Source organism: Entelurus aequoreus, linkage group LG16 (assembly GCF_033978785.1).
Source record: "Entelurus aequoreus isolate RoL-2023_Sb linkage group LG16, RoL_Eaeq_v1.1, whole genome shotgun sequence".
NCBI lineage: Eukaryota > Metazoa > Chordata > Actinopteri > Syngnathiformes > Syngnathidae > Entelurus > Entelurus aequoreus.
Window position 1 is genome coordinate 45,296,529 of NC_084746.1, and position 27,792 is coordinate 45,324,320.

Sequence of the window (27,792 nt, forward strand, 5' to 3'; positions counted from 1 at the left end):
TTAATAATAATCTGAAAAACATGTGAAACTGGAATTTTTTGTATTTGATCTGAATAAAACACAAACTCAAATATTAAAATATATAAAAGTGAAAAATTCAAAAGTTATTAATTCACAATAATTATAAGTGTGAATCCAAATTATATTCAACATTAAAATAAATTGTGTGCACTTAATTTTATTTTGAATACACTGGCGTATTTTTCACAATTTAACATCAGAACTAAAACTTACCGCAAACCCCCTTCTCATGTGGGGCCTATTTAATAGTAAATTGGCAAGTAGACTAATAGTTTGGAGAAAATAATACAAGCAAAAATTAGTACATACATCAGCAGCTAAATTAGGAGCTTTTGTTGGAATGGTTCGATTGTAATTTTTATGCCAAATAATATATCGTGATATATATATCGATATCACAAGAAGCTGCTTGATGACCTCCTCAAACCGCCGCGAGTAGAGCATAACAACAACAAGTGTGTTGTTGCCGGTGCTGTAGCCGTGGCTAACGAACGAGCTCGCTCTGTGACTGACTAACGACACCATGTCTATGGTTTGGGATTATTTTAAAGTGTGTCTGAAGGATTAAAAAAACTGTCAATTTGCAATGACTGCAAAAAGTTGGTTATGCGAGGAGGAACCAAGACGTCTTCCTTTAATACGTGCAAAACTCACTACTCGCTTGCAGCACATTTGTGTTACTCATACAAATACGTTAGAGCAGGACAAATTGAGCCCAGTTTATAATTTCCTGTTATACAGTATGCCAGGCAGTCTTGCACTAAAGGAGGACTATGTTATTGTTTACTTTACTACTCTAGTATACTCTGGACTGAAGCTGTGTGCCTTCATTGTTTTTGTAGCTGTTGTTTTGAGGCGTGTTTAAAACATTTAAAAAAATAATGCACTTTGTGAAAGTCAAAGTATAGTATTTCCCATAGTTGTAGTGGGTATCAAGATTATCTCAGGGAGAGCATGTCCTAAATTCCAAGCTGCTGTTTTGAGGCATGTTAAAAAAAATAATGCACTTTGTGACTTCAATAATAAATATAGCAGTGCCATGTTGGTATTTTTTTCCATAACTTGAGTTGATTTATTTTGGAAAACCTTGTTACATTGTTTAATGCATCCCGCGGGGCATCACAACAGAATTAGGCATAATAATGTGTTAATTCCACGACTGTATATATCGGTATCGGTTGATATCGGAATCGGTAATTAAGAGTTGGACAATATCGGATATCGGCAAAAAAGCCATTATCTGACATCTCTAGTTCCAGTGCCACCTTATGCTTTGGCATGCAACTGACAGCCTGTGGATGTCTTTCCATTGGATAGATGAACAAATACCTATCAACGTACATGTCATATATTGGAGAACAAATAAAAACATGGCAAACATTTGTCTTTTTAAAAAAATATTTATATCTTGTTTCTCACCTTAGCTACTTTTAAGCTTATCCTAGAGAAAAGTCCTGAGAGGTCCACAGTTGTTTCAAAAAGTGCTGTGTTAGCCAACCCTTTAGTTGAGTCTTTGGTGTGGGGAAGAGTAAGGCAGAAGTTTGTGGTCTAGTCGCCAAGATTGTCGGGTTCTTCTGGTCCCGTGCTCAGGACCGAATGCTGGCTGTCCGAGTCGGAGGTGTCATAGTTGTCAGGCTCGTTTGTGTTGTCCGCCTCCATGAAGTCCAGCAGAAGGTCTCGCAGTGAGATATCGCTCTCTGTGGTGCTCTGAGAGGCCTTGAACTGTTGGAGAAGTCACACTTTATGCCTTATTATTATGCCTTTTCACTCTTTCTTACAGTTTTTGCTCTTGTGGTTTTGTAGGTTTTGTTGTTGTATTAGTAGAATGGGATGTGGGTCAGTAGAAAAACCCTCGGGCTGCACTTGGGACGCCGTAGTTGTACATAAATAGCCTGATGTTGTGGTTTCCTATACCTGCATGACATACATTTTAAACCAAACTTGACTTGGAAGTTTTAGTGTTTGAAAACACACTAAACATAACATGTACATTAATAATGATTAATATGTAAAATAATCATGATGAATAAGGACATTTGAACATGTCACACCTTATGTGAGACAAGAACACATGTTTTTCTTTTTTTAATACATTTTAACTCATAAATAAACATCAGCAAAAGTCAGATAACTAAGGAGTCAATTGGAGTCTTAAAAAAAAGAACGCCATCGTTTTTTTACACGCTGTAAATATATATGTAATGTAGTACCAGGCACATGCATAATAACATGTAATATTTATGTATGTTGGTCATTCTAAGCACATAGTGAGGTATTAATTTCACAGACGCTTCACAACGTTTGCTTTTTCCCTTCCACAACTACTACTCATGCAGACTTCATGAGGGCCAACAACGGTTACTTTGGGACAAATTATGATCAGAACCTTACATTTTTAGCCCGAATATAAGGAGGATAATCTACAAGTTTTAGAAGCTCTGTACTAAACATATCCAGCTCTAATTAAACACTGAGCATCATGTAACAACAAAATAAATACACAATAAAGAAGAAATACAAAATACAAACATAATAAAACAATCACTTACCCTAAAATGTCTGCTCTCACTAGGATACCGACTGATAGAATGTTTATATCTTCCTGTTTAGATGAAGAATTAACCATAGTTCTCAACAAGGTTTTTTAAAAAGTGGCCGCAAACGAGTGTTTAAAACGGTTACTTTGGGACAAATGATCATCCAGAACCTTACCTTTTTTAGCCTGCATATAAGGACGATGATCTACAGGTTTTAGAAGCTGTGTACTAAACATATCCAGCTCTTGTTAAACACTAAGCAACAACAAAATAAATACACGATAAACAAGAAATACAAACTACAAATATAATAAAACAATCACTTACCCTACAATGTCTGCTCTCACCGGGATGCCGACTGATAGTATCTTTATATCTTCCCGTTTAAATGAATAATTAATTAATTAAGCTCACTAAGGTTTTAAAAAGGTTTAGCAGCACAAGCTAGTTTTCTCTGTGATCACGTCGCCGCCATAAATAGTTTTGTCTCCATTAGCGCTTATAGTAACAATATCGCTAATACTTGGTTAATATTCAGGTCACGTAATGTAAATTAGTATTGTCAGCGTTTTTTGGTTTGGTTTTAGAGGGCTTTGTTGGTGGAATTGTCTACTCCCAATAACTGCGTTGTTAGTCACTTCATATTTTAGGACTTAGAATGCTAACAAAAAGGAAACCACTATTTTCTTGTCTTACATAAGGATTGTATATGATGGGCAATTTTTTTGGAAAAAATGAATTTCCCCTTTAAACATTATACAAAGTAAATGTTTGCAGTTGTAAATCCATGTCAATGAGGACATTTGAATAAATAACAATTTTAAATCCATCCATTCATCCATTTATCCCATTTCAGTTTTACCTGCACATCAAAAGACATTTAAACATAATAAAATGTAAATAAAAAATAATATTACTATACTATTTTGAGTGTTGCCTCCATGTCAATGAGGACATTTAAACATGACAGGTGAATTTACAGTTATGGTTAAAATGTAAAATAACAGTAATATTTGCAGTTTTACCTCCATATCAATAAAGCTGTTTAAATATATTACTATGTAAATTAAGAGTAATGATTAAAATGTAAAAAAAATACATTCTAATTTGACCTCCATTTCAATGAGGACATTTAAACAAAGTGTAAAATAATAGTAATGATCATACTTGCCAACCTTGAGACCTCCGAATTCGGGAGATGGGGGGCGGGGGGTTGGGGGGCAGGGTTTGGTGGTAGCAAGGGGTGTATATTGTAGCCCGGAAGAGTTAGGGCTGCAAGGGATTCTGGGTATTTGTTCTGTTGTGTTTATATTGTTACGGTGCGGATGTTCTCCCGAAATGTGTTTGTCATTCTTGTTTGGTGTGGGTTCACAGTGTGGCGCATATTTGTAACAGTGTTACAGTTGTTTATACGGCCACCCTCAGTGCGACCTGTATGGCTGTTGATCAAGTATGTCTTGCAGTCACTTGCGTGTGTCTGTAGAAGCCACATACAACATGTGTCTGGGCTGGCACGCTATTTGTATGAAGAAAAAGCGGACGCGGCGACAGGTTGTAGAGGACGTTAAAGTCAGTGCCATCACGGCACGCCCTCAATATTGTTGTCCGGGTGAAAATCGGGAGAAATTCGGGAGAATGGTTGCCCCAAGAGATTTTCAGGAGGGGCACTGAAATTCGGGAGTCTCCCGGAAAAATCAGGAGGGTTGGCAAGTATGGTAATGATTAAAATTGTATTTAACAGTAATATTTGCAGTGTTATTTCATGTTGATGAGAACATTTAAACATAATAAAATGCTGTGTGTGTGAATGTGGAAATACTGTCAAAGCGCTTTGAGTACCTTGAAGGTAGAAAAGCGCTATACAAGTACAACCCATTTATCATTTAAATGAAAAATAATGATATATACCATATATACTATTTTGAGGACACTTAAACATGACAGGTGAATTTACAGTAATGGTTCAAATGTAAAATAACAGTAATATTTGCAGTTTTACCTCCATATCAATAAAGCTGTTTAAATATGTTACAACGTAAATTAAGAGTAATGATTAAAATGTATAAAAGAAAACAATTCCAGTTTTACCTCCATTTCAATGAGAACATTTAAACAAAGTGTAAAATAATAGTAATGATTCAAATTGTATTTAACAGTAATATTTGCAGTGTTTACCCATGTTGATGAGGACATTTAAGCATAATAAAGTGGAAATTAACAGTCATGACTAAAATGTAAAATAACAATAATATTTGAAGTATTACCTCCATGTCAATGAGGACATTGTTCAGGTAGATTCTGTCGAAACATTTGAGGTTGTTGAAGAGGTGGACAAGTTCCAAACATTCTTCATCCTCTTGCTCAGGCGCTGCGCGCCTGTATGACGTCACTTCCTCTTTGGACATTTGTGTGTTTTCTTCTTGTAGTCTTGTCTTCTCCTTTGCGTTTTTTTCGTACTGTTCCGCTACCTTAATGGCAATTCCGTTTTCTTTTATGGGTCCTTGTCCCGTCCCGTCTGCGGTTCTGTGACAGTGGACGTTGTCGTCAGTCTTTGTGCTTTGAAAGTGTCTCGCTAAAGAACGTTTTTTTTTTTTTTATAAAGTTCGCAGGCCAGCAAATAAGCAGCGGTTGCGCAGTCTCTCGTCATCACGGTACGTCATCACGTTACGTTAACGACCTAAAGTCAATGTTATTTTTTTATTCATATTATTTCGGGGGGGAATTATTAATAAGATCGATTCAATGACCGGAAGCACTTGGTTAGTTTAGCGACATGCTAGCCCATGTGTTGCGTTCAATGACTTCACGCTGGACGAACCAAACATGATTCTTTGATTTGACCATTTGTGCGTTATTATGTGTGATCAATATACAGGAGTGAGTAATACAAGAGGTCTTAAAGCTATAAGAATGTGCTTTATTTAACGATGTCATAAATATCGACATTACTGCACAATTTATGGACAGTAATTCAACAAACAGGAAGTGCCAGCATAGACTCCTGAATGCAACGTTTGTAGTTGTAACAATCATTGTTATGCCACAATAATGTCATGAAACATGACTAATATCTGTAGCATCAATAGTCACAATTATAATATTAATAATATTATATACAAGTATAATATATTGTATATACTATATAATAATATAGTATATCAGTATATATTATATACTGATATAATATGTAAATATTACATAGTTTATATTGCTACTATGGTACATTTTTAGTCTACTTTATACCTTTTGTTTTCACCCTCTATTTGTGCCCTTGTGTGCATTATCCTTTTCATCCTTACCCTTTCCATCCTTTTGTAACTGAGCTACTGTGTGGAACAATTTCCCTTGTGGATCGATAATCAATCACTCGCCATACAGCAATAGATGATATCTGTCTATTACCAGACCGCTTCTATGTTAGCTACCTCTCTTTATAATGAATATTTTCTGCTGGATCTACTCTCTATTTTATGCTGCAGCTGTTACATATACTGTAATATTGTACATGGTAATTGGGATTTGTTATATATTGTATATATTTTATAAAAATATAATATATCAGTATATATTATATACTGTATATATAATATGTAAATATTACATAAATGTTATTTTATATTGCTACTATGGTAAATTTTTAGTCTACTTTATACCTTTCGCCCTCTTTTTGTGCCCTTGAGTGCATTATCCTTTCCATCCTTACCCTTTCCATCCTTTGCAACTGAGCTACTGTCTGGAACAGTTTCTCTTGCGGATCAATAAAGTTTGTCTAAGTCTAATGTAAAGCTGGTACAGACTTCCTTTTATTGTCATTCAACTTTGAACTTTACAGTACAGATAAGAATGAAATTTCGTTGCATTAGCTCGTTGTAGTGCAGGATAAAAGAGCAATAAGGTGCAGATATAAATAGATTACTGTACAGATAAATATATTGCACTTTTGCATATGCCTCCACGTTTATGGATGTATGTTATATAGTCTTTATATTCCAGCGAGTTAATCTGTTTTGGGGGGGATTATTATGATGCGTTCAAGAGTCTCATGGCCTGAGGGAAGAAGCTGTTACAGAACCTTGAGGTTCTGCTACGTAGGCTGCGGAACCTCTTTCTAGAGTCCAGCAGGGAAACCAGTCCTTGGTGATATGGTATAATGTGATGAGAAATATGGTTTTAATTACAAGATGGTAATGCTCTCTGTATTTAAAAATGTAGGTGTGCAATTTTATGTATTGAAACTACAATAATATGTGGGATTGTCAATTACAAATGCTGATTACTTTTATTGAGACTGACCAAAAACAACGTAATTGTTGAAATAGGACTATTTGTGAAAGTCCCCTTCAAGCAGGTGGTCTTATCCTGAGAGCAGGCGCTAGTGTAGCGTTGTAGCCCCCGTGTGAATATTTTTGCGGCGTGAATGACTTTGCCAGACACATTCTCCTGTTTGCCTGGAGATGCTATCATGTGACACGGAGCATCTCACGACGGCGTGGCGGCATTTGTTTTGGACACAAACAGCCTGAGGACCTCAGTCTGACCCTATTTAACATGTCATGTAGCCAAGGGGCCAAAAAAGGAAACGAAGACCAAAATAGAAGTTAAGATAAAAATCTCAAACTTCCTTTTAACTGAACATCTCCGCAACTTTGAAGCGTTGCCGCGTCTGCCGTTTTAGCTGTGTGACATTTGCTAGCAGTTATTTTTGTTTACTGGCTTGCAAAGACGTATGTGCGACATTGTGGACATGCTTGGATTTGCTGCCACCAATGCTACTATGAAGGAGATTACAATCATTGCTAAAAGCGCAGGAGGGAAGCTTGGTTGTTTATTTATAGGGACGTTGCTGCTTTAATGTGCCAACTAATCTCCTGCATGGTGAAACGTTTTGTTCTAGTTACACAAAAACACAACTTTGCACAGGAGCTAAGATAGTAGCCATTAAATTTTAATGCATGTCCAGATAAAAGGGGCAATAATCTGGGGCCATAACCAGCAGATGAAGCTGTGGTTGCACATAAAAGCTTGTTTAAAATTGTCATTGTGTAGGCCTTTACTGTTTATTTGAAGACACTTCTTTGTTGATATAATAATCCATCAAAATGACAATTCGTCTTTCTTTTTTGTCGTAGGATGCGAGCTACTGGCTACAAGTGCACCGCTTGGAGCACGGCGACGGCGGCATCCTGGACCTCGATGACGTGCTCTGCGACGTGGTTGACGACAAGGACCGGGTAAGGCTGCTGCTGTCAGGTTGATAACGCTGGACATCCACCATGTTTGAACTTGCTCTGTGTGTGTGTTTGTGGCGTGAGTCACGCCTTTGTTTTGCTACACAATTGGCCTCCAACACAAAAGGAACCAAGAACCTATTGTCATCTCCCGCCACAGTGCGATAACTTTTAGCGTTGCCTACAATTTCCCTTTTTCATTACAATGATCAGAGAAGGAACACTCTTGCTGCTCGTGTTCTTTCCAATCCCACCAGTGGTTGATTGTGTTGGCACTTTGTGTGGATGTTGTACAGCGTGCTGATGGCAGCTTGTGTGTGTGTGTGCAGTGTTTCCCATAAACTGCCAAGATATCTGTGGCGGTGGGGGCGTGGCTATGGCCGTGGTCACCATGACATCATCGAGTAATTTGCATAATTTACTACAATGATATGATTTTCTCTAAAAAGGCTCAAAAAATGTATACTTACTAATTAATAATAACAGTTTTGTTTTAAACGTCCATCCATCCATCCATTTTACAGTATAATTACAACACTATGTACATATTTATATACAGATTTGAACAATAAGTTATTCGCTGAAATATATTTATTAATTGTGGTTCTTACAAAAAATATATCTTATAAAAATATAAAAGCTAAAATGTCTCTTAAAGCTCTGCCCCTTTAATTAGTGCATACTAAATAATTTAACTTTAGCCTACTACTACAACCATATTATTTACCAGCAACATAAAGTGAAACAGAGGCAGAGGTGTCCTGCCACAGTCAGTAACAAATAAACAGAAAACAGTAGTGGTGGTAGATAGACACAAAGCTTCATCAAACATGTGATCCACTGAACAAAGAGCTCCAAAAATCTTGATCCTACACTTTTCTTTTGTAAAGTAAATCTGAACAGCCGATATGGGCATCTACATCAACTATATGATTTGCCTGAGAAGCTGGACAGGACAAAAATAAATAAATAATAATAATAATAATAATTTTGTGGTGGCCTTAATTCTTTCGTGGCGGGCCGCCACAAATAAATGAATGTGTGGGAAACACTGGTGTGTGTGTGTGTGTGTGTGTTTGCTTGCATGCGCGTGTGTTTGCAGTCGTGTGCTGAAACTAGCAGAGCGGGCTTGCACTGTGTTTAGGGACTGACATTGGTAAGGATAGCATTGACTCTTTATCCCACAATTAGGAAATTATGTTGCAGTGCAGATACAAAAAAGCCAGCAGCCATCCCAGGTTCTGACACACTCCTGAATTACAAGGATCTTTAAAGTCTTAAAGGTTGTGTCTGCATCTACAGAGAGTTGTGTAGAGTTTATTCAGTTCAGTTCAGTTTATTTATTTATAAAGCACATTTAAAAACAACCCCAGTTGGCCAACATGCTGTACAGACATAAGAACACATTTGGGAGAAAAAAAAAAGTGTACTTAGTGTCACATTTACATTATAACACAGAAGGATGAATAAAATACCATAGTAATATATACCCTAAAAGAAGTGCAAAATATATCACCTAAAAATACTACAATATAGTAAATAAATACATGTATAAGCCAAGAAATAAAACAACCAAGATATCCTGCCTAAGTGGATTTGAACACCACAGAGTAAAAATATGTTTTTAACCTAGATTTAAATTGGCTCAGACACTGGGAGGATCTAATGGATAGTGGAAGGCTGTTCCACGGTCTGGGCCCTGCCACTGAGAAGGCTCTATCTCTTTTGGTTTTGTGTCTGGCTTTAGGGACAGCCGGGAGGAGATAGTCTGAAGACCTCATTGTCCCACTGAGTCAGGGGGCTTCAACCCAAAATGTTGAAAGAGCCATATTGGACCAAAAATACAACAAAATAAATCTCTATGGAGCCGCAAAAAATTCAAAGCCTTATATAAGTTTTATAATGAAGGCAACACATGATGTAACTGTCTATATTATCTATATTAGCCTACTGTCAAAGGCTGGCGCAAATCTTCGTTGACAGAAACGTTGTATTTTAATTTTTATTCGACACATTTTTGCAACGTTGGAAATCATTAGTAAAATGGAGGCTTCTCACAGGACGAGAAGTTCTGGAAATTACTGGCTCAGAATGGCCAAAGTTATAGATGTGTTTGTACAAGTAAAAGGAAACGGCAGGCTGTCTTCTTCTAATGGATTTATTACAATCTTTGCAAGCTGGGTAACGTTTGCTGTGGTCTGGAACAACATAGCACACAAACAACACAGAAATGCAGCCAATATTACGTACAGATAATATGTCATGAGACAAATTAAATACACAGAGGACATAAGTAAGGGAAATTAAATGAGCTCAAACATACCTACAAATGAGGCATAATGATGCAATATGTACACACAGCTAGCCTATTTAGCATGTTAGCATCAATTAGCTTGCAGTCATGCACTGACCAAATATGCTTGATAAGGGCATCAACAAAGCTCACTTTTGTGTATTCACGCACAGCATACAAAGTTTGGTGGACAAAATGAGACAAAGAAGAAGTGGCATAAAACACGTATTTCTGTGGCAGCATCAGAGAAAGTTGTACATGTAAACAAACTATGGTGAGTGCAAGGATCGCTGAAATTAGTAGGACAAAACGGTGCTCGCCAAATACTCTCATCAGTGAAGCATGTATAACATAAACAATGGGATTTCTAACAATTAGGGAGGTTTGTGTCATGTTTAGTAAAATAAAAAATATATTCAAAGTGTATATATTTTTTCATCATCTTTTTCCATTTTCACACATCTCTGAAAGAGGTCCAGGGAGCCACTAGGGCAGTGCTAAGGCTCTAGAGCCGTGGGTTGGTGATGCACGCACTGCATCATCTCAATAAGATAGGGCGGGGCTCCTCGGTGCAATCATATAAAAACAATTAGTACCATTTTAAAATGAACTCTAAAAGTAACTGCAGGAGTTAAAGTAAAAAAAGATGCTCGTAAACATAACTCTTGCTTAGCCATAGAATAATTATTGCTGCCATTTTTGAGGTCTGTTTGACAAATGTGACTTGCAGCACACAATTACACATTTGACATCAAGCAAGTTCAATTACGGCTGGACAATTAATCCAAAATAGTTGTCATTGAGTTTATGACATCCACAATCATAAAAATATTGTAATAAAAAAAAAAGATAGGCATGTAAATTCTGGAGCTTGCAACGGTGAAATAGATGTGCAAATTAGTGAAAAAAGATCACTACTACTTTTTATTTGAAACAACGTTAATATGCCTAATCAATAATCACTAAACCCAACAAAAAAGTAAGATCATATGATTTTTGCGTCAACGTAACCGCAGACGGAATCACTGAATTGGCCAATAAAACAGAATTCGATGTGAAAGGCAGAATATCAGGGAAAGTGACTTAAATGTGAGTCAAATGCTGTCTTTGTGAGGAGAGGGAACATTTATTTTGGGAAATGTGTCCGGTACCGCTCATTTATCCCGGACACACTTAACCTCCCTGTCCTGAACTAAACAATGTTGACACAGCCACTTGAAACAGCGACTAAACTACTAAACTACTTGCTAAAGGTAGCAAGAACAATTCATACACCCACAACACATACCATCAATGTACAAACAGGAAAGCAGTCACACGTTAAAAGGCTTTCCCTCTTTTTTAACAGCCTCAAGTCATCTCTTTATTCGTCACGCTCAGAACAGTAGCACACTTTGCCCCGTAACAATAACAGAACTGTGCGCAACATAAGGTCTAACTACCCTAACAAAATAAAGCACCTTACACAAGCATACTGTCCTTAACCAAATTATTATGCTTTCACTTAAAATACTTGTCAAAATTGTCCAAAGATGTATAGCACTAATAAATGAGTATTTTTGCAAATGTTTATAATGACACAAAAAATACACACTGTGCGGTGGTAATTTAAAAAAAAAAAAAGATCAAACAATGATTTAAAAAAAACTTTAGACTAGACTTAGACTTAGACTTCCTTTTTATTGTCATTCAAATTTGAACTTTACAGCACAGATAAGAACGACATGTCGTTACATAAGCTCATGGTAGTGCAGGATAAAAAAGCAATAAGGTGAATATATAAATAAATAAATATATATAAATAATATATAAATATATATTTAAATATATTTATTTAAACGGAAAAACTAAATTGTATTGTTTTTTATAATGCAATCTTGACTTTAATTTATTATATTTATGACTAATATTATTTTACTTGGTGTGGTTTACTCGTTACAAATTTTTTGGTGGTACAATAAGTACTCATGTTTTCAAATTAATTAATAATTCTATAATTGTTCGTAATTTCAAAATAAATCAAAATAATCATGATTGTTTTGCCATAATCGTCCAGCCCGAGGTTCCATATTTTTTTATGTTAATGAGCTGTTGTTTCTCCCAACAGAGTGTGTGTCTCCATGATGCGCTTTTGTGTACTGTATCCACCTTTTGCATACAGTACAGTGTTTCCCATAAACTGCCAAGATACCTGTGGCGGTGGGGGCGTGGCTATGGGCGTGGTCACCATGACATCATCGAGTAATTTTCATAATTTACTACAATGATATGATTTTCTCTAAAAAGGCTCAAAAAATGTATACTTACTAATTAATAATAACAGTTTTGTTTTAAACGTCCATCCATCCATTTTACAATATAATTACAACACTTTATGTACATATTTATATACAGATTTGAACAATAAGTTATTCACTGAAATATATTTATTAATTGTGGTTCTTACATAAAATATATCTTATAAAAAATATAAAAGCTAAAATGTCTCTTAAAGCTCTGCCCCTTTAATTAGTGCTTACTAAATAATTTAACTTTAGCCTACTACTACAACCATATTATTTACCAGCAACATAAAGTGAAACAGAGGCAGAGGTGTCCTGCCACAGTCAGTAACAAATAAACAGAAAACAGTAGTGGTGGTAGATAGACACAAAGCTTCATCAAACATCTGATCCACTGAACAAAGAGCTCCAAAAATCTTGATCCTACACTTCTCTTTTGTAAAGTAAATCTGAACAGCCGATATGGGCATCTACATCAACTATATGATTTGCCTGAGAAGCTGGACAGGACAAAAAAATATTTTTTTTTGGCGGCCTTAATTCTTTCGTGGCGGGCCGCCACAAATAAATGAATGTGTGGGAAACACTGCAGTATACACTGTAACTAGGGATGATCCGAACATGCTGCCGATTCCTCCATTATTCTACCATTTTCCTTGAGTAAGATCATCCGATACCAATACCGATCACATAGAGGCCCTACTATGCAAAACCAACTATTCTTACACATTGGTACCTGTTTTTGTGTATTTGGGATCTGCATGAGTCCCGAAAATTTGAAATTAAACCATGGAGGCATGGACAATTAATGGTAGAAATGTACCCAAAGTGCTTTGTGCGAGTCCGCCATTGTAGTTTGCCCTGTAGTCAATGAGCTTCCTCTTTTCCTCTATCCTCTTGTTGTGGGGCAGACTGGCTCGTACATGCACATGCATTCTCTGCTGTAGCAAAAGTCGGCTAACATTGAAGGCATTGGGATTTGCTTTATTCCGCCTCATCGTTTTATATACACGCTGTAAGTATATATGTAATGTAATAACAGGTACATTCATAATACCATTCATAATAAGACGCTCTAAAAAAAACATCCCACACCTCCACCAACGTTACATATTTTATGCACATGCTGTAAGTATGTATAAAATTGAGTAACAAGCACATTCATATTAACATGTAATATGTACGTATTGTGCTAATTTTAAACATACGGCGGCGCATTAATTTCACAAACGCATCACAACGTTTGCTTTTTCCTTCATCGTCACTGATTACTACTCATGGCAGAATTTGTTAAAGACAACAAACATAATAAAACAGCTACTGTACAATTTCTGCTCTCGCTGGGATGGCGACGGATGGGATGTTTATAACTTCCCGTTTAGATGAAGAATTACTCATAATCGTCGGGAAGGGTTAAAAAAAAAAGTTGGGCCTGTCTCTCAAACTCGGGGTCTGGTCAAAGTTGACCAACTTCTTAATTTATGGCTACACCCTTCTACTATCCAGGTGAGAGGCATGATTTATGATCTAGAATTAACTTAAACACAGCAGCATAAGCCAGTTGCCTCTCTCTGCTAAATGTAGGTCCTTAAGGGTAGTGCGTATCATACCACTATTGCTAATACTTGGTTAATATTTAGTTCACAAAATGTAAATGGAGTATTGTTGGCGCTTTTTGGATGTTTTAATTGGGTTTTATGGGCGCAATAGACGCAATGACATCATGGCTCCCATTAGCTCCATTGTTAATTGACTTTTATCTACGTTTACTTACGACTTGGAATGCATTTAAAAAAATGATACATCTGTTCTTGTCTCATAAGGATTGTGAATGGTAGTCAAAATTGTTAAAAGTGCAGTTCCCCTTTAAGGGTTAGGGTTTTAATGTCTCTGTTATCAAAAGCGTAGCAAACAAATGAGGAATATATATTTTTTATGGGTGTAGGGACACATATTCATGTTAAAACAGCCTTTAAAAATTACTTTTAGGTTTTTACGTTGTCATATGGACACTTGTGACAAATGAAGGCTACCAAGCCAAATCCAGGCCTAATCCCATGTACAGGACATTGGTCTATGGCAGGCCTGGGCAATTATTTTGACTCAGTGGGCCAAATTTTGAGAAAAAAATGTGTCTGGGGGCCGGTATATCTATTTTTAGGAACACGAATACAAAACCTCACGATAATGTCTGATTGAATGCTAAACACGTTATGACAGGCCGCCTTAAAGAACCGAATGGAATTTCACATTTTTTTACTGAATGAGACACCCAAAATGTACATGCAAATAAAGAATGTGGGATTTACAATATTAACTATGAACGATAAAACATCGAATATTGACAACATATGAGCGTCACACCCCCTCTCCATCGACATATTTTACAATCAAGTGAAATACAACAAAAATTCAACAAATATAGCGAAATATGAAAGCGAAGGGAAAAAAACACACTTCTGATACATCTGATAAATCACAAAGTTCTAGAACTGTGTTGTAAAAATCTTCTTCCGCGTCTGTCCCTGACACCCGCATTTCAGGCTGGCCGCTCTGGAAACACTCTGTGGAAACGCTCCCCACCCACACTGTTTGGTGCCTCGTCTGAGGTGCTGTGACGTAGATTACCATAGTAACTACTATATCATGCAAGAGTGCAGATTCCAACCATTGAAATACTTTGTATAGTTCAAGACTTACGGTCATTTGAAAACATCACTGCACATCATAATGGCAGCTTCAGTTTCCATCTTAAAGATCTAAAAACATTTTTTGGGAATGTCCGGCGGGCCAGATTAAAAAGCCTCGGCCTTAATTTGCTCAGGTCTGGTCTATGGGGTACAACAGGGCAGCTCCTACGTTCATGTTGGTAGTCCTCCTGGCAGCTGTGACTCATCCCCCGGACTTTATTCCATCCAGCCCAACTTTTAAAGTGTGGAAGGAATGCCCAGCCCATCATCGTGGCACATGAACTCTTTTATTAGCAAAGAGCGAAGACAAGCACACAGTACGCTTTCAAAGTATGTGTCTGAGTCGCCTGCCAGGAAAAGTTGGAAGCTTTGATGGATTTTTTTTTTTTTTTCCAGATGCCATCTTTCCATCATTTTTTCCTGCCTTCTCTTTTTTTCTTGTCCGACTGAATTCATTCCCAAACTGCCACCCGCTGGACAAATGTTCCCATGTCGGGTGTCAGGTGACACACTCGTCCCCATGCACACTCCTCAAAACATGCCAGGACTTCAAAACATGATGCGTGTGTCGCTCAGCTGCGCCTGCCATCACTCCGTCATTGCCATGCGAGTCCTGTCATTGTTTGAATTTTTAGTATGTTTCTGGCACTTGCGTACACTCGTTCCAAAAGATCTAACGAAAACTGAATTATAATTTTTTTGAAAAAAAGCAAATTTTTTTCCTAATAAAAATTATGTATGCACACAAAACAGATTTTATAGATAATATAGTTTTATCTTGGCGACATAGCGGATGTGGACGGACTAGGGCTGCAACGATGAGTCGACATTGACGACAAAGGTCCAGAATAAACATTTTTAAATGGACAACATTTTATTACTCCTTTTAATTTTTGTAACGGCTGAGTGAGCAGCACAGTTGCAGTATAAATACATACCTATGAATGCCATCCATCCATTTTCTACCGCTTGTCCCTTTTGGGGTCGCGGGGGGTGCTGGAGCCTATCGCAGCTGCATTCGGGCGGAAGGTGGGGTACACCCTGGACAAGTCGCCACCTCATCGCAGTACAATATATGTCACCTTGAAGCCTCCAGCCGGTTTTGTAAATTACCTGTCAACCCAACCGGGATTCGAACGCAGCACCCTTCAACCTGAGTCAGCAGTCTTAACCACTGGGATATCCTGGGTCTTTACTTACGAATGAATTAGTCATATTTGTTGTTCGTAAGCACATGCCTAAAATAACTTAAGCTGCATTTAGAAGTCGATGGAAAAATTAGAGCCATTAAAGGCCTACTGAAAGCCACTACTACCGACCGCGCAGTCTGATAGTTTATATATCAATGATGAAATCTTAACATTGCGACACATGCCAACACGGCCGGGTTAGATTAGTAAAGTGCAATTTTAAATTTCCCGCAAAATATCCTGCTGAAAACGTCTCGGTATGATGACGTTTGCGCGTGACGTCACGGATTGTAGCGGACATTTTGGGACAGCATTGTGGCCAGCTATTAAGTCGTCGGTTTTCATCGCAAAATTCCACAGTATTCTGGACATCTGCGTTGGTGAATGTTTTGCAATTTGTTTAATGAACAATGGAGATAGCAAAGAAGAAAGCTGTAGGTGGGAAGCGGTGTATTAGCGTCCGGCTGCAGCAACACAAACACGTAGCGGCTACGTCGTAGCCGGTGTTTCATTGTTTACATTCCCGAACGATGACAGTCAAGCTTTACCATTGGCCTGTGGAGAACTGGGACAACAGAGACTCTTACCAGGAGGACTTTGAGTTGGATACGCATGCTTGTGGAGATGGGACAACAGAGACTCTTACCAGGAGGACTTTGAGTTGGATACGCGGTACCGTGAGTACGCAGCTGCGGTTTCCAAACATTTGATCGCTTGCCCGTACGTGCGTGCCGCTATGTGCATGTCACGTACGTAACTTTGGGGAAATATATGTACTGTATGAACTTTGCGGAGGTGAACGGTACTTTGGGCTGTGGGATTGAGTGTGTTGTGCGGGTGTTTGATTTGTATTGGCGGGTTATATGGACGGGAGGGGGGAGGTGTTTGTTATGCGGGATTAATTTGTGGCATATTAAATATAAGCCTGGTTGTGTTGTGGCTAATAGAGTATATATATGTCTTGTTTATTTACTGTTTTAGTCATTCCAAGCTGAATATCAGGTCCCACCCGCCTCTCACAGCATCTTCCCTATCTGAATCGCTTCCACTGCCCTCTAGTCCTTCACTCTCACTTTCCTCATCCACAAATCTTTCATCCTCGCTCAAATTAATGGGGAAATTGTCACTTTCTCGTTCCGAATCGCTCTCGCTGCTTGTGGCCATGATTGTAAACAATGTGCAGATGTGAGGAGCTTTACAACCTGTGACGTCACGCTACTTCCGGTACAGACAAGGCTTTTTTATCAGCGACCAAAAGTTGCCTGGCTCTCAGTCTCCGTTCTAATTCATCCCAAAGGTGTTCTATCGGGTTCAGGTCAGTCAAGTTCATCCACACCAGACTCTGTCATCCATGACTTTATGGACCTTGCTTTGTGCACTGGTGCACTGTCATGTTAGAAGAGGAAGGGGACCGCTCCAAACTGTTCCCACAAGGTTGGGAGCATGAAATTGTCCAAAATGGTTTGGTATCCTGGAGCATTCAAAGTTCCTTTCACTGGAACTAAGGGGCCAAGCCCAACTCCTGAAAAACAGCCCCACACCATAATTCCTCCTCCACCAAGTTTCACACTCAGCACAATGCAGTCCGAAATGTATTGTTCTCCTGGCAACCTCCAAACCCAGACTCGTACATCAGATGGAAAAGCGTGATTCATCACTCCAGAGAACTGTTCTAGAGTCCAGTGGCGATATGCTTTATACCACTGCATCCCACGCTTTGCATTGGACTTGTTGATGTATGGCTTAGATGCAGCCGCTCGGCCATAGAAACCCATTTCATGAAGCTCTCTGCGTACTGTACGTGGGCTAATTGGAAGGTCACATGAAGTTTGGAGCTCTGTAGCAACTGACCGTGCAGAAAGTTGGCGACCTCTTTACACTATGCGCTGACACTTCTCTGTCAGTTTACGTGGCCTACCACTTGGTGGCTGAGTTGCTGTTGTTCCCAAACTATTCCATTTTCCTATAATAAAGCTGACAGTTGACTTTGGAATGTTTAGGAGCGAGGAAATTTTCACGACAGTTCCTATGACAGTTCCACGCTGGAAATCTCTGAGCTCCTGAGAGCGGCCCATTCTTTCACAAATGTTTGTAGAAACAGTGTCCATGCCTAAGTGTTGGATTTTATACACCTGTGGCCGGGCCAAGTGATTAGGACACCAGATTCTGATCATTTGGATGGGTGTCCAAATACTTTTGGCAATATAGTGTATAAATGTTGTAATTTTGGCTGACAATAGAGCTTTTAATACTATCGAAATATTGTGATAATGCATGTTGATGACACATTCTACACTGCAAGGCCACTTCTAAGTCGGCAATCTTCGCCTCCATGATAAATAAACTGTTTCTTACAAGTTGTATTATCACTGGAGGACAAAGAATAGCTTAACATGCTACACTACACACTGTAGGAGGATACAATAAAACATGCAAACTGCTAGGCTTGCGCTCTTGAATGTAAACAAAGATGGGTGGATTGATACAAATATTGACATTAACGATATCAAGTATTGTATTGGTATGTGGTCGATTCTACAGTGATTATATTGATTTTTTTTTATTACCACAAATATTTTGTTGTTTTTGTTACTGTTTACAAACTCGGGACACAACACAGGAGGACTTTAAGGTAAAAAAACCCAAAGCATTTCTATTACAGCCAAAAGTAGGAAACAATTTAAACATTTGATTGATATTGTTAGACCGCCATCCTGTATTTTTTTCTGACTTATCAATGTGATCAAAAATTGAATAATTTAATGACTAGTATCAGCATTGGTATGACCAATACTGCCCTGTATTAACCATATGTTCAGGACTATAGAGCACACTGGGATATAAGCCGCACCCACTAAATTTTAGAAGAAAAAAACATTTTCCAATAGCTGCACCGGACTATAAGCCGCAGATATATATATATATATATATATATATATATATATATATATATATATATATATATATATATATATATATATATATATATATATATATATATATATATATATATATATATATATATATATATATATATATATATATATATGTGTATGTATGTATGTATATATATATGTGTATGTATGTATGTATATATATATATATATGTATATATATATATATATATATATATATATATATATGTATATATATATATATATATATATATATGTATATATATGTATATATATGTATATATATATATATATATATATGTATATATATGTATATGTATATATATGTATATATATATATATATATGTATATATATGTATATGTATATATATATATATATGTATATATATGTATATATATATATATGTATATATATATATATGTATATATATATATATGTATATATATATATATGTATATATATGTATATGTATATGTATATATATATATGTATATATATATATGTATATATATATGTATATATATATATGTATATATATATATATATATATGTATGTATATATACATACCTATATGTTGTGAAATTAGTTATTTACACAGAATGAAAAATATTTTGTAAATGTTTATTTACATACCTTATTTGTTTCCGAACTGTGTCAGTAACACAGCAGTAAAAGGGCTGATCAAACAAAACAGAGGTCGTTGTCATTGACCCATTAGCTCTACTTCTATGACAGCAGATTTCAAATATCACTACAGAGCTACACCTTAAAACATAAAACACATTAGAAGACACTGCGCTGCATAAAAAAAATCCCCTTCAGAATAAACCAATTTGTATTAATTTGTCTAAGTGAAAGCCACTGAACCATTGAAAACTGTTCCACGATCTACCTGCGGGTCGAGGTTGGTACCAGTTGAGAATAACTTGTATAGCTTCTACAGCTTCTTTAAACGTTTGCTACAACTCATTCTGAGTGATGTCAGAGCAGAGAAGGCCATGATAGCTGGGTTCAAAGGTCAAATTAGTTCATGTTCCCTATCGCATTTCTCAACGCTCTGTTCTCAGATCTTCCTCTGAGCTTTCAAAGCATTTAGCTCCATATCAGTCCACGAAACCTGTGGGTTTTAAAGAATCTCTGACACAAGCTGCTTAGAAGAGATACATGTATTTTCCCGATTGGGAATTTGACTGACATGTGGAATGTTCTGTGTTGGTACATATTTATTTCCAGCGGGGAACGTTTCAAGTCTGGAATTGTAAGAAGCCACTCAGGGGGCTGGATTACATAGATAGAACTCTCAAGGAACTCTCAAGTGTGTGCTAGTGACATGTCTAGGCAGGAATAGAATTATTCAACCATAAAAAAGTGGGGATATTCAATAAACCAGAAAGCCCCGCCTTCTCCCAAGTGTAAAAGCGTTTATTGTGGAGTTCCTAAAAGGGTGAGGAGCGACGTGTCGTCTTAACCGCTTGCTTGCCCTCCTTATCACTCAGCAGACCACACCCTCTCAACCTTCAGATCCTCCTGGGCAAGCATCAGTGATGACCTCATTCCTTCCACGCTTGCCGTTCTCCTCCCCCTGTCTTCCCCCTTTGCAGCCCCCTAATGAGAACAAGATGACGACCGGATGCCAGATCCGGCTGTGGTGAACGTCCGGCCAAAGCACAGCAACTCATATCTGTTGTAATTGTTTATGTGACAAATAGTCTTGAAACATGCTAAATGCTAATCATTTAGCCTCCAACTTTCCATAGCCGCGACCTTTTGGACAAGTTTAGCGAGCAATGCATCATTTTCTCTGTGGGGAGTGTGGCTTTTTTCTTGCAACTCAGCACTTCGAGACACTTACGCAGCAGAGAAAACGATATGCAAAATTAGGCTGACGTCACATGGAATTCTTTCAATCTGTTGCACGTCCTGGATGAGTGGCTACACCAAGAAGCCCCACAATTGATAAACTATTGAAGATGCAACTCTATGAACTTCCCTGGAGGTTTAAAGAAGACCTGATAACTTGGACTGCTGAAGTGGTGAAATGGAGCGTCTCATCCTCAGGGACCTCAGAATCTACTTGATAATTGGTCAACACTGATGGCGGTGGGGTTCAGTTTCTGGCATTTATCAAGGTTTTTATTCAAAAGAAGCAACCCCTCTTGGTCATCCATTACTTTCAGGAACGCACGTACATCACTTCTCATACAGCAAGATGTGTTGCGCTCCGTTTCACCTGTCATCCTTATTGGAGAGTTTAATAGAGCGCCCGGTGGTTCATGGATGAGGACTTGGCCCTAGTTGGTCCTGGTTGCTAAGCAACCACACTACTGACTCTACAGGCTGACTTCCATGCAGGTATTGGTGTGCTTAGCCTTGTACGGAATGAATCATTCGAAAAGCAATCTCCTGTAATGTTGATCTCATGTCAGGGGTGTCCAAGCTTTTTTCAGTGAGGGTTGCATACTTAAAAATAAACTTATGATAGATTTTGTACATTACAAGTGTAACGTTATGTGTCACGGACTCAGGGTTGTGTTGGTCGTGACGCTATGATGCAGTGACGGCAGGCAAAGTGAAGGTAAAATGTATTACATAATGTTGGATGCAAAGAACATTCAAACCCATTTTTTTCTTGAATTAAATAAAATTCAATGATTTAGTCCGTTTACAAACAGCTAAAATTATGTACAAAGCAAACTGTAACCTGCCAGCTAAGAACATACAACAATTCTTCTCAACAAAAGAGGACAAATTAAAACCTTAGAGAAAAATTAAACTTAAAACATGTGTCTGCCCATACAACACCTAACCCTTTTAGTATATAAGTATGTGGAATTAAATTATAGAATGGATTAAGCAAAGAAGTCAAACAATTTACTAATATGATACATTTTAAGAAACTGATCAAACTCACAGTGTTTACAAATTACAAAGAAGAATAATCCTGCTAAACATTGTAAAGTTAATTGAAATATAAGATATCATTAATCTCATTATGTGAATTAAAACCTTTTTAATTGTTTTAGAACTTTATTTTTTATTTATAGATTTAAATTATGTACAAATTGAGAACAGGAAGTGAATTAAATGTGTTATTAATTGCAATGTAATGGGAATGGGGTATATGTTGATTGGCAACACTAAAATTGGCCCTAGTGGGTGAATGTGAGTCTGAATGTTGTCTGTCTATCTGTGTTGGCCCTGCGATGAGGTGGCGACTTGTCCAGGGTGTACCCCGCCTTCCGCCCGATTGTAGCTGAGATAGGCTCCAGCGCCCCCCGCGACCCCAAAGGGAATAAGCGGTAGAAAATGGATGGATGGATGGATGGATGGGAATGGGGTAAGATTAAATAAGCTTTGTTTCTTCCTATTCCTTTTTGGACATGTAATGAGAAAATGGAAATATGTGATGTACAGTATCATAATGTAACTGTATCCATGTTTGGAATAAACTTAAACCATACATGCTAAACTATCTGAACAAAACATCCACATCTTAGGAAATTGTAATATCTAATAGTATATCTCAAATTAGATTGTTTTTGTTTATGCATTATTATGCTAAAGACCATTAAACAAGCTGCGGGTTAAAAATTGCCCACAGGCAGCACTTCGGACACCCCTGTTCCATTGGTAATGTTAATGACACCTTTTAGTCACTAGTGGTATTATTTGTGTTCAAACTTGGTTGATTTTTAGCAGGCTTAATTTTGGCTGATCATGGTGCAGTAAGACTGCAGCAAGAAGCAGACTCTAGCACATTTCCTTTTGTGGTAGCAGCGCCGGGGCAGCCTCACGTCCTACCTCAAGGTCCGGGCTCAGTGACCCCGAGGACCCACAACACCACTGATCCAGGCTGCACCGTACATGGACACAAACGAGAGGATGCCATGTTTGATTTCAATGGATTAAACTGGACTTTGCCTTGCAATGAAATGTAAAGACTTCTAACAATTCTAACCGGACCTGTCGACAAGTGGATGTCAGAACTCTCAAACTTCCATATGAAAAGTTTAGATCATTGAGTCTTGAGTCAGGCTGCTTTCGGCCTTTCGGCAGTGTTGTGCACGTGTCCTTCTCTCAGCATGACATCTAAATATGGACCAAACCATTATAACAGAGCATCTTTTTGTGCTCAGATGATTAAGGCCTCTCGTTGGAGAGGTCAAGTAAGAAGTTGTTTAGGTCACCTTCCAAAGGTTCTGCACTTTTTACCTTGTCAATTATTCCATTTTACAATTCGTCTGCTGATTCTAAACAACAATGTTAGGTTTTCTTCTAGAACACATTTACTTTTGAAAGTTCATGTTCTGTGGTCAAATGGTTATTACAGGTGACCATTTTAAGCCACCTCTGACCAGGTGCATCCTGGAAGCTTTAGTTTCTAAAACAACCTGATGCTGATACTGAGGTAGATTTTGTGGGAGAACTCTGCCCTCATGTGGTGGTGTTCTGACACTGCATTACTGCTTCTTTTCTGGCATAAACTCTAGTCTGTGTTTTTTCCTGATGTTTATCAGTTGGCAGCATTGTGTAAAAAAACATCCATCCATCCATTTTCTACCGCTTGTCCCTTACGGGTTCGCGCGGGGTGCTGGAGCCTATCTCAGCTGCACACGGGCAGAAGACCGAGTACATTCTGGACAAGTCGCCACCTCATCGCAGGGCCAACACAGATAGACAGACAACATTCACACACTAGGGCCAATTTAGTGTTGCCAATCAACCTATCCTCATGCAAAAAACATAACCACTTTTAATTCAACTTTTTTGACGCTTTCCCCTGTATTACCGTTTTTTGTTAAGCATCATATCCTTCGAACCGCTAAGAAATTATGTCAACATTGTGGTTTTGTTATATTTTCACAACAGCATAAGGAATATACAACTTGGATCAATCTTGCCCAAAAGTGTCAGCTCGTCGCACTTCTGTTTGCCCTCAGCGTGGCAGTTATTATAAATGTTAACTGCGTATAACATAGCATAATATTGTGCCCCTTGTCCCCCTGTGTTATTGTTTTCAACTAGTTAAAAAATCTCAAGGCAAGAAAATAAAAGTCAAGCATGCAACTATTGTAGATTTAATTTAAAAAGGGTTTGTTCACAAAACACATTAGCTTGTAATATTGTTGCATCAAATATGTGTAGGGCAGGGGTGTCAAACTTGTTTTCATTGAGGGCCACACAACAGTCATGGCTGCCATTAGAGGGCCGCTTGTAACAGTAAATCATTAATGAATTTGCTTAAGAATTTAAATATTTTACCTTTTGTTTTTTTTTTACCTAAGGAGTAAAACAATCTGTGGATTTTACCACTGTTTTTACAGAAAAAAACTGGCAGCTTAGTTGCCAGACTTTTACTGTAAAAGATATGGTGTTTTTTAATTATTATTATTTTTACAACATATCACTGTAAATAGAAATACGGTACCGCTGTTTAATTTTATTTTGGCAACTCCGCTGCCAGTTTTTTTTACCATAATAAAATGTGGTACTATAAAATCATCAATCGTGGATTTTACAGTAAAAAAACAAAAACTGACAGCTCAATTGACTTAATTTTACTGTAAAAAAACAAACATTGGTTGTTGTTTTTTTACCAACTTACAGTAATATGCTGTAAAAAACTGCCTACATTTTACAGTAAAATCAATTGGTCATTCTTATAGTGTACAATTTGATGGATAACTTGCTTCGAAATATAAGTTAAGCAGATATTTAAGTATTTATTTGGATTTTGACCAAAAAAGTGAGATAATATAATATTTGTTGCAATATTGGACACTTTTTTTCCCTGTCAAACTAGAAAAAAAACCCGAATACCTTTATTAAGAAAGTAAAGAAAGAAAATATAAGGTATTTTATTGACACAAGTTATTTCCAGGCTTTTGCGGGACATATAAAATGACATGGAGGCCCACAAGCCTTGAGTTTGACACCTGTGGTGTAGGGAGTGAAGACAAAAAAGGAATAAATGTATTTAGCAAGTAAGAACAAACAAATGTGTGTCATTAAAGCACAAGTCACTTTAATCAGCCTGTTGTGCACATCTGGAACACCTCAGATTCTAAATTCCATGCAATTTACAGTAGTTGTTTCCGTTAGTGACCACTGGATGTCAGGCTGTGATCATATTTAGGAGAAAAGACAGAGGCCCTAAAGTGGTCAAAGTGAGTATTCATTGGAGTAACTGTTTACTTTTATATTGTCTCAAGTTGGACACTCAACTGACCTCTGCATTCACTGGATATTTTTGGGGCACGCAAGAGCTATTAAAAGTCACTTTTACAGACAGATCAGCGTTTTGACAGGAAGAACCTTTTTCACAACAAACTCTTTGACCTAAGAGAGCCTAACAAACGCGTCACAGTCTCCATCCTCCTATTGTCTCCCGGTGAAGCTAACCCAAACAATCAAGGCGGTTCCGGGGTAGGTGTATTTTAAATAGCATGTCTTGTTAGTTTGAAGCGCAGTACAGATTAATTGACTTGATTTTCTCCATCGAGTTTGTATTTTCACGCCAGTTTTTGTGCGACCAAGGATAAATTACCTAACCCTAGGGCGACATTGCATTGACATCAAGGTTTTAATTACTGTGATAACCTAAACTGGGTTGTTTTTTTTCTCCGCCAAGACATGTAAAAGACAGTGGTACTTTACTTATTGCAAATTGTTCTGTGTGGCACCTTGAGACATGAATATGTTGATTGACTAAAAGTAACATGAATTCCTTCACTCTTATTTTATGCAGTTTTATGTATAAAATATAAAAATCACAACTCGAATCGCAATCCCAATTTTGGAGAGAAAAAGTGGAATTTTTTTTTCTTCTCAAAATCGTGCAGGACTATTCCACACTCCTCCAAGGGAATGGTCCTCTAAGGCCCCGTTTACACTAAGCCGGATAAGGTTATCCAGGGTAAATCACACCTAACCTTATCCGTGTCCACACACAACAATGCCACCCTTTAAGACCCCCGCCCCCTCCGTCCGCCGGCGGAACGCGACCTAGTACGCATGCGCGGAAAATGCGCATGTCATAGTCACCTCTATTGTTGCTTTGTGTGCAAGTTCTTAAATGTAACTTATCTGAACAATATCCAGTGTTGTGCTATTTCAATTAACTGGAATCCAGTGTGCTGTGGGGCCCTATTGTAGTGAATCACACCTAAGACATCATAAATTAATCAAATCTTTATTAGACACGTAAACAATGTGATAAAGAACATTTAACATTAATCAATCTAGGGATCTAGATATCTGGTCAGGCCACTCCTCACTCTTTTGCCTTCACCTTCATTGTCCATTCTTTTTGGTGACTTTATATACTCTGGACCTAGAAGTCGAGTCCGGGACATACATGGCGGACAATAACTGATACAGTCTGCTTTGCCAGTCCAAATGCATTCGCCGTTTTCTTCGACGGCCAGGTAATACAAAGCACAGGCTATCTTTTTTTGTCACAACCACGGGAGCTCGCATTCTCGTTGTCTCTCCTTCGACAAATTGACAAAGTTTTTCGCTAAGTAGCATCACAGCTGACCCGGCCGGACATTGGAAAGTTCTCTTGCCGTCTGAGAAGTGTTGTATCCGAAATAGCTGCAATCGCGCGTTTTCTTAACGTATTCATGTGTGATTTCCACAAGCGTCTGTACATGTAGAAGAAGGAGAAACACGGGCATGTCTGAATGACTCGCCTTCATATTTCCAGTGGTTAGCTCCGAGCTACGAAACCGCTTTATTATGAAGCTGGCTGTGGCGTGTTCTTTCTGACGTCACTTCCTGTGTGGGGCGCGGTCTTTCTGGCGTCACTTCCTCTCCGAACCCAGTTTGTAAACGATCAATGAGTCCATACAAAGCTAAGAGCCGGAGATTTAAGAATTACACGGCTGACTTACCCGTGTAAAAAATTGTCCGAGGAGGGGGACCTTAAACGATGGTTTAGCGTGGCTGAAACGGGGCTTAGGCTAAATAATTATTCGTTTAGACATGGCCTAAAAGCCCAGAAGAGCTTTTAGAAGGTGTTTTAACTTTACGAAACAAGTGCAGCCTGCTTACCATAAATTGATTAACGTGGACCCCGACTTAAACAAATGTAAAAACTTATTCGGGTGTTACCATTTAGTGGTCAAACATACAGAATATGTACTGTACTGTGCAATCTACTAATAAAAGTCTCAATCAATCAATCAATTGACGACCTTCTTGCAGCAATAGCATCGTTCTGCCTTTGCCATTGTTCTTATCTCTTGGAACAAAGCCATCAGACTCAGGAAGAAGCTGTTGTCCTGTGTACGTGAGGCTGATGAGATCTGTTTAGTAAAGCTGTGAATTATAAAAAGGCCTTTAAACATCAGACCTATCTCTTTCAGGCCTTAACATCTAACAATAAAGCCCATTTGGCTTCCTGTGTCTTTCACATTTTCATCAAGGTTTCCTCTTAACACCCTCCTCTCCTCCATTCTGTGTTGTTGTAATTGGCCCATAAAAGGAAATGCATGTAGACATATGTGGTCCTCTCAATTATTTCCTTGCTGAGACTAATTGCTCAGGAAAGAGACACTTGTCCTTTCACTTGGCTTTTCCCCTTCCTTTCCTCCTTGTTTTCTTTACTTTACGCTGCTCAACTGGGAACA

The 27,792-nt window shown here is 37.9% G+C and overlaps 1 protein-coding gene across 6 annotated transcripts in view; it reads left to right on the forward strand.

The window, feature by feature from the left end:
* The window catches only part of LOC133631076 (partitioning defective 3 homolog), a 412,449-nt gene that overhangs the window by 93,624 nt on the left and 291,033 nt on the right, over positions 1–27,792 (forward strand). For all 6 annotated transcript variants that reach the window (XR_009821393.1, XR_009821392.1, XM_062023105.1 and 3 more), the window contains exon 2: positions 7,688–7,789. Coding sequence is in view for 4 of the 6 variants with exons in the window: in XM_062023105.1 (XP_061879089.1) it covers positions 7,688–7,789 (102 nt within the window). In the remaining 2 variants the exon portion in view is untranslated. The remainder of the gene's footprint in view (positions 1–7,687; positions 7,790–27,792) is intronic.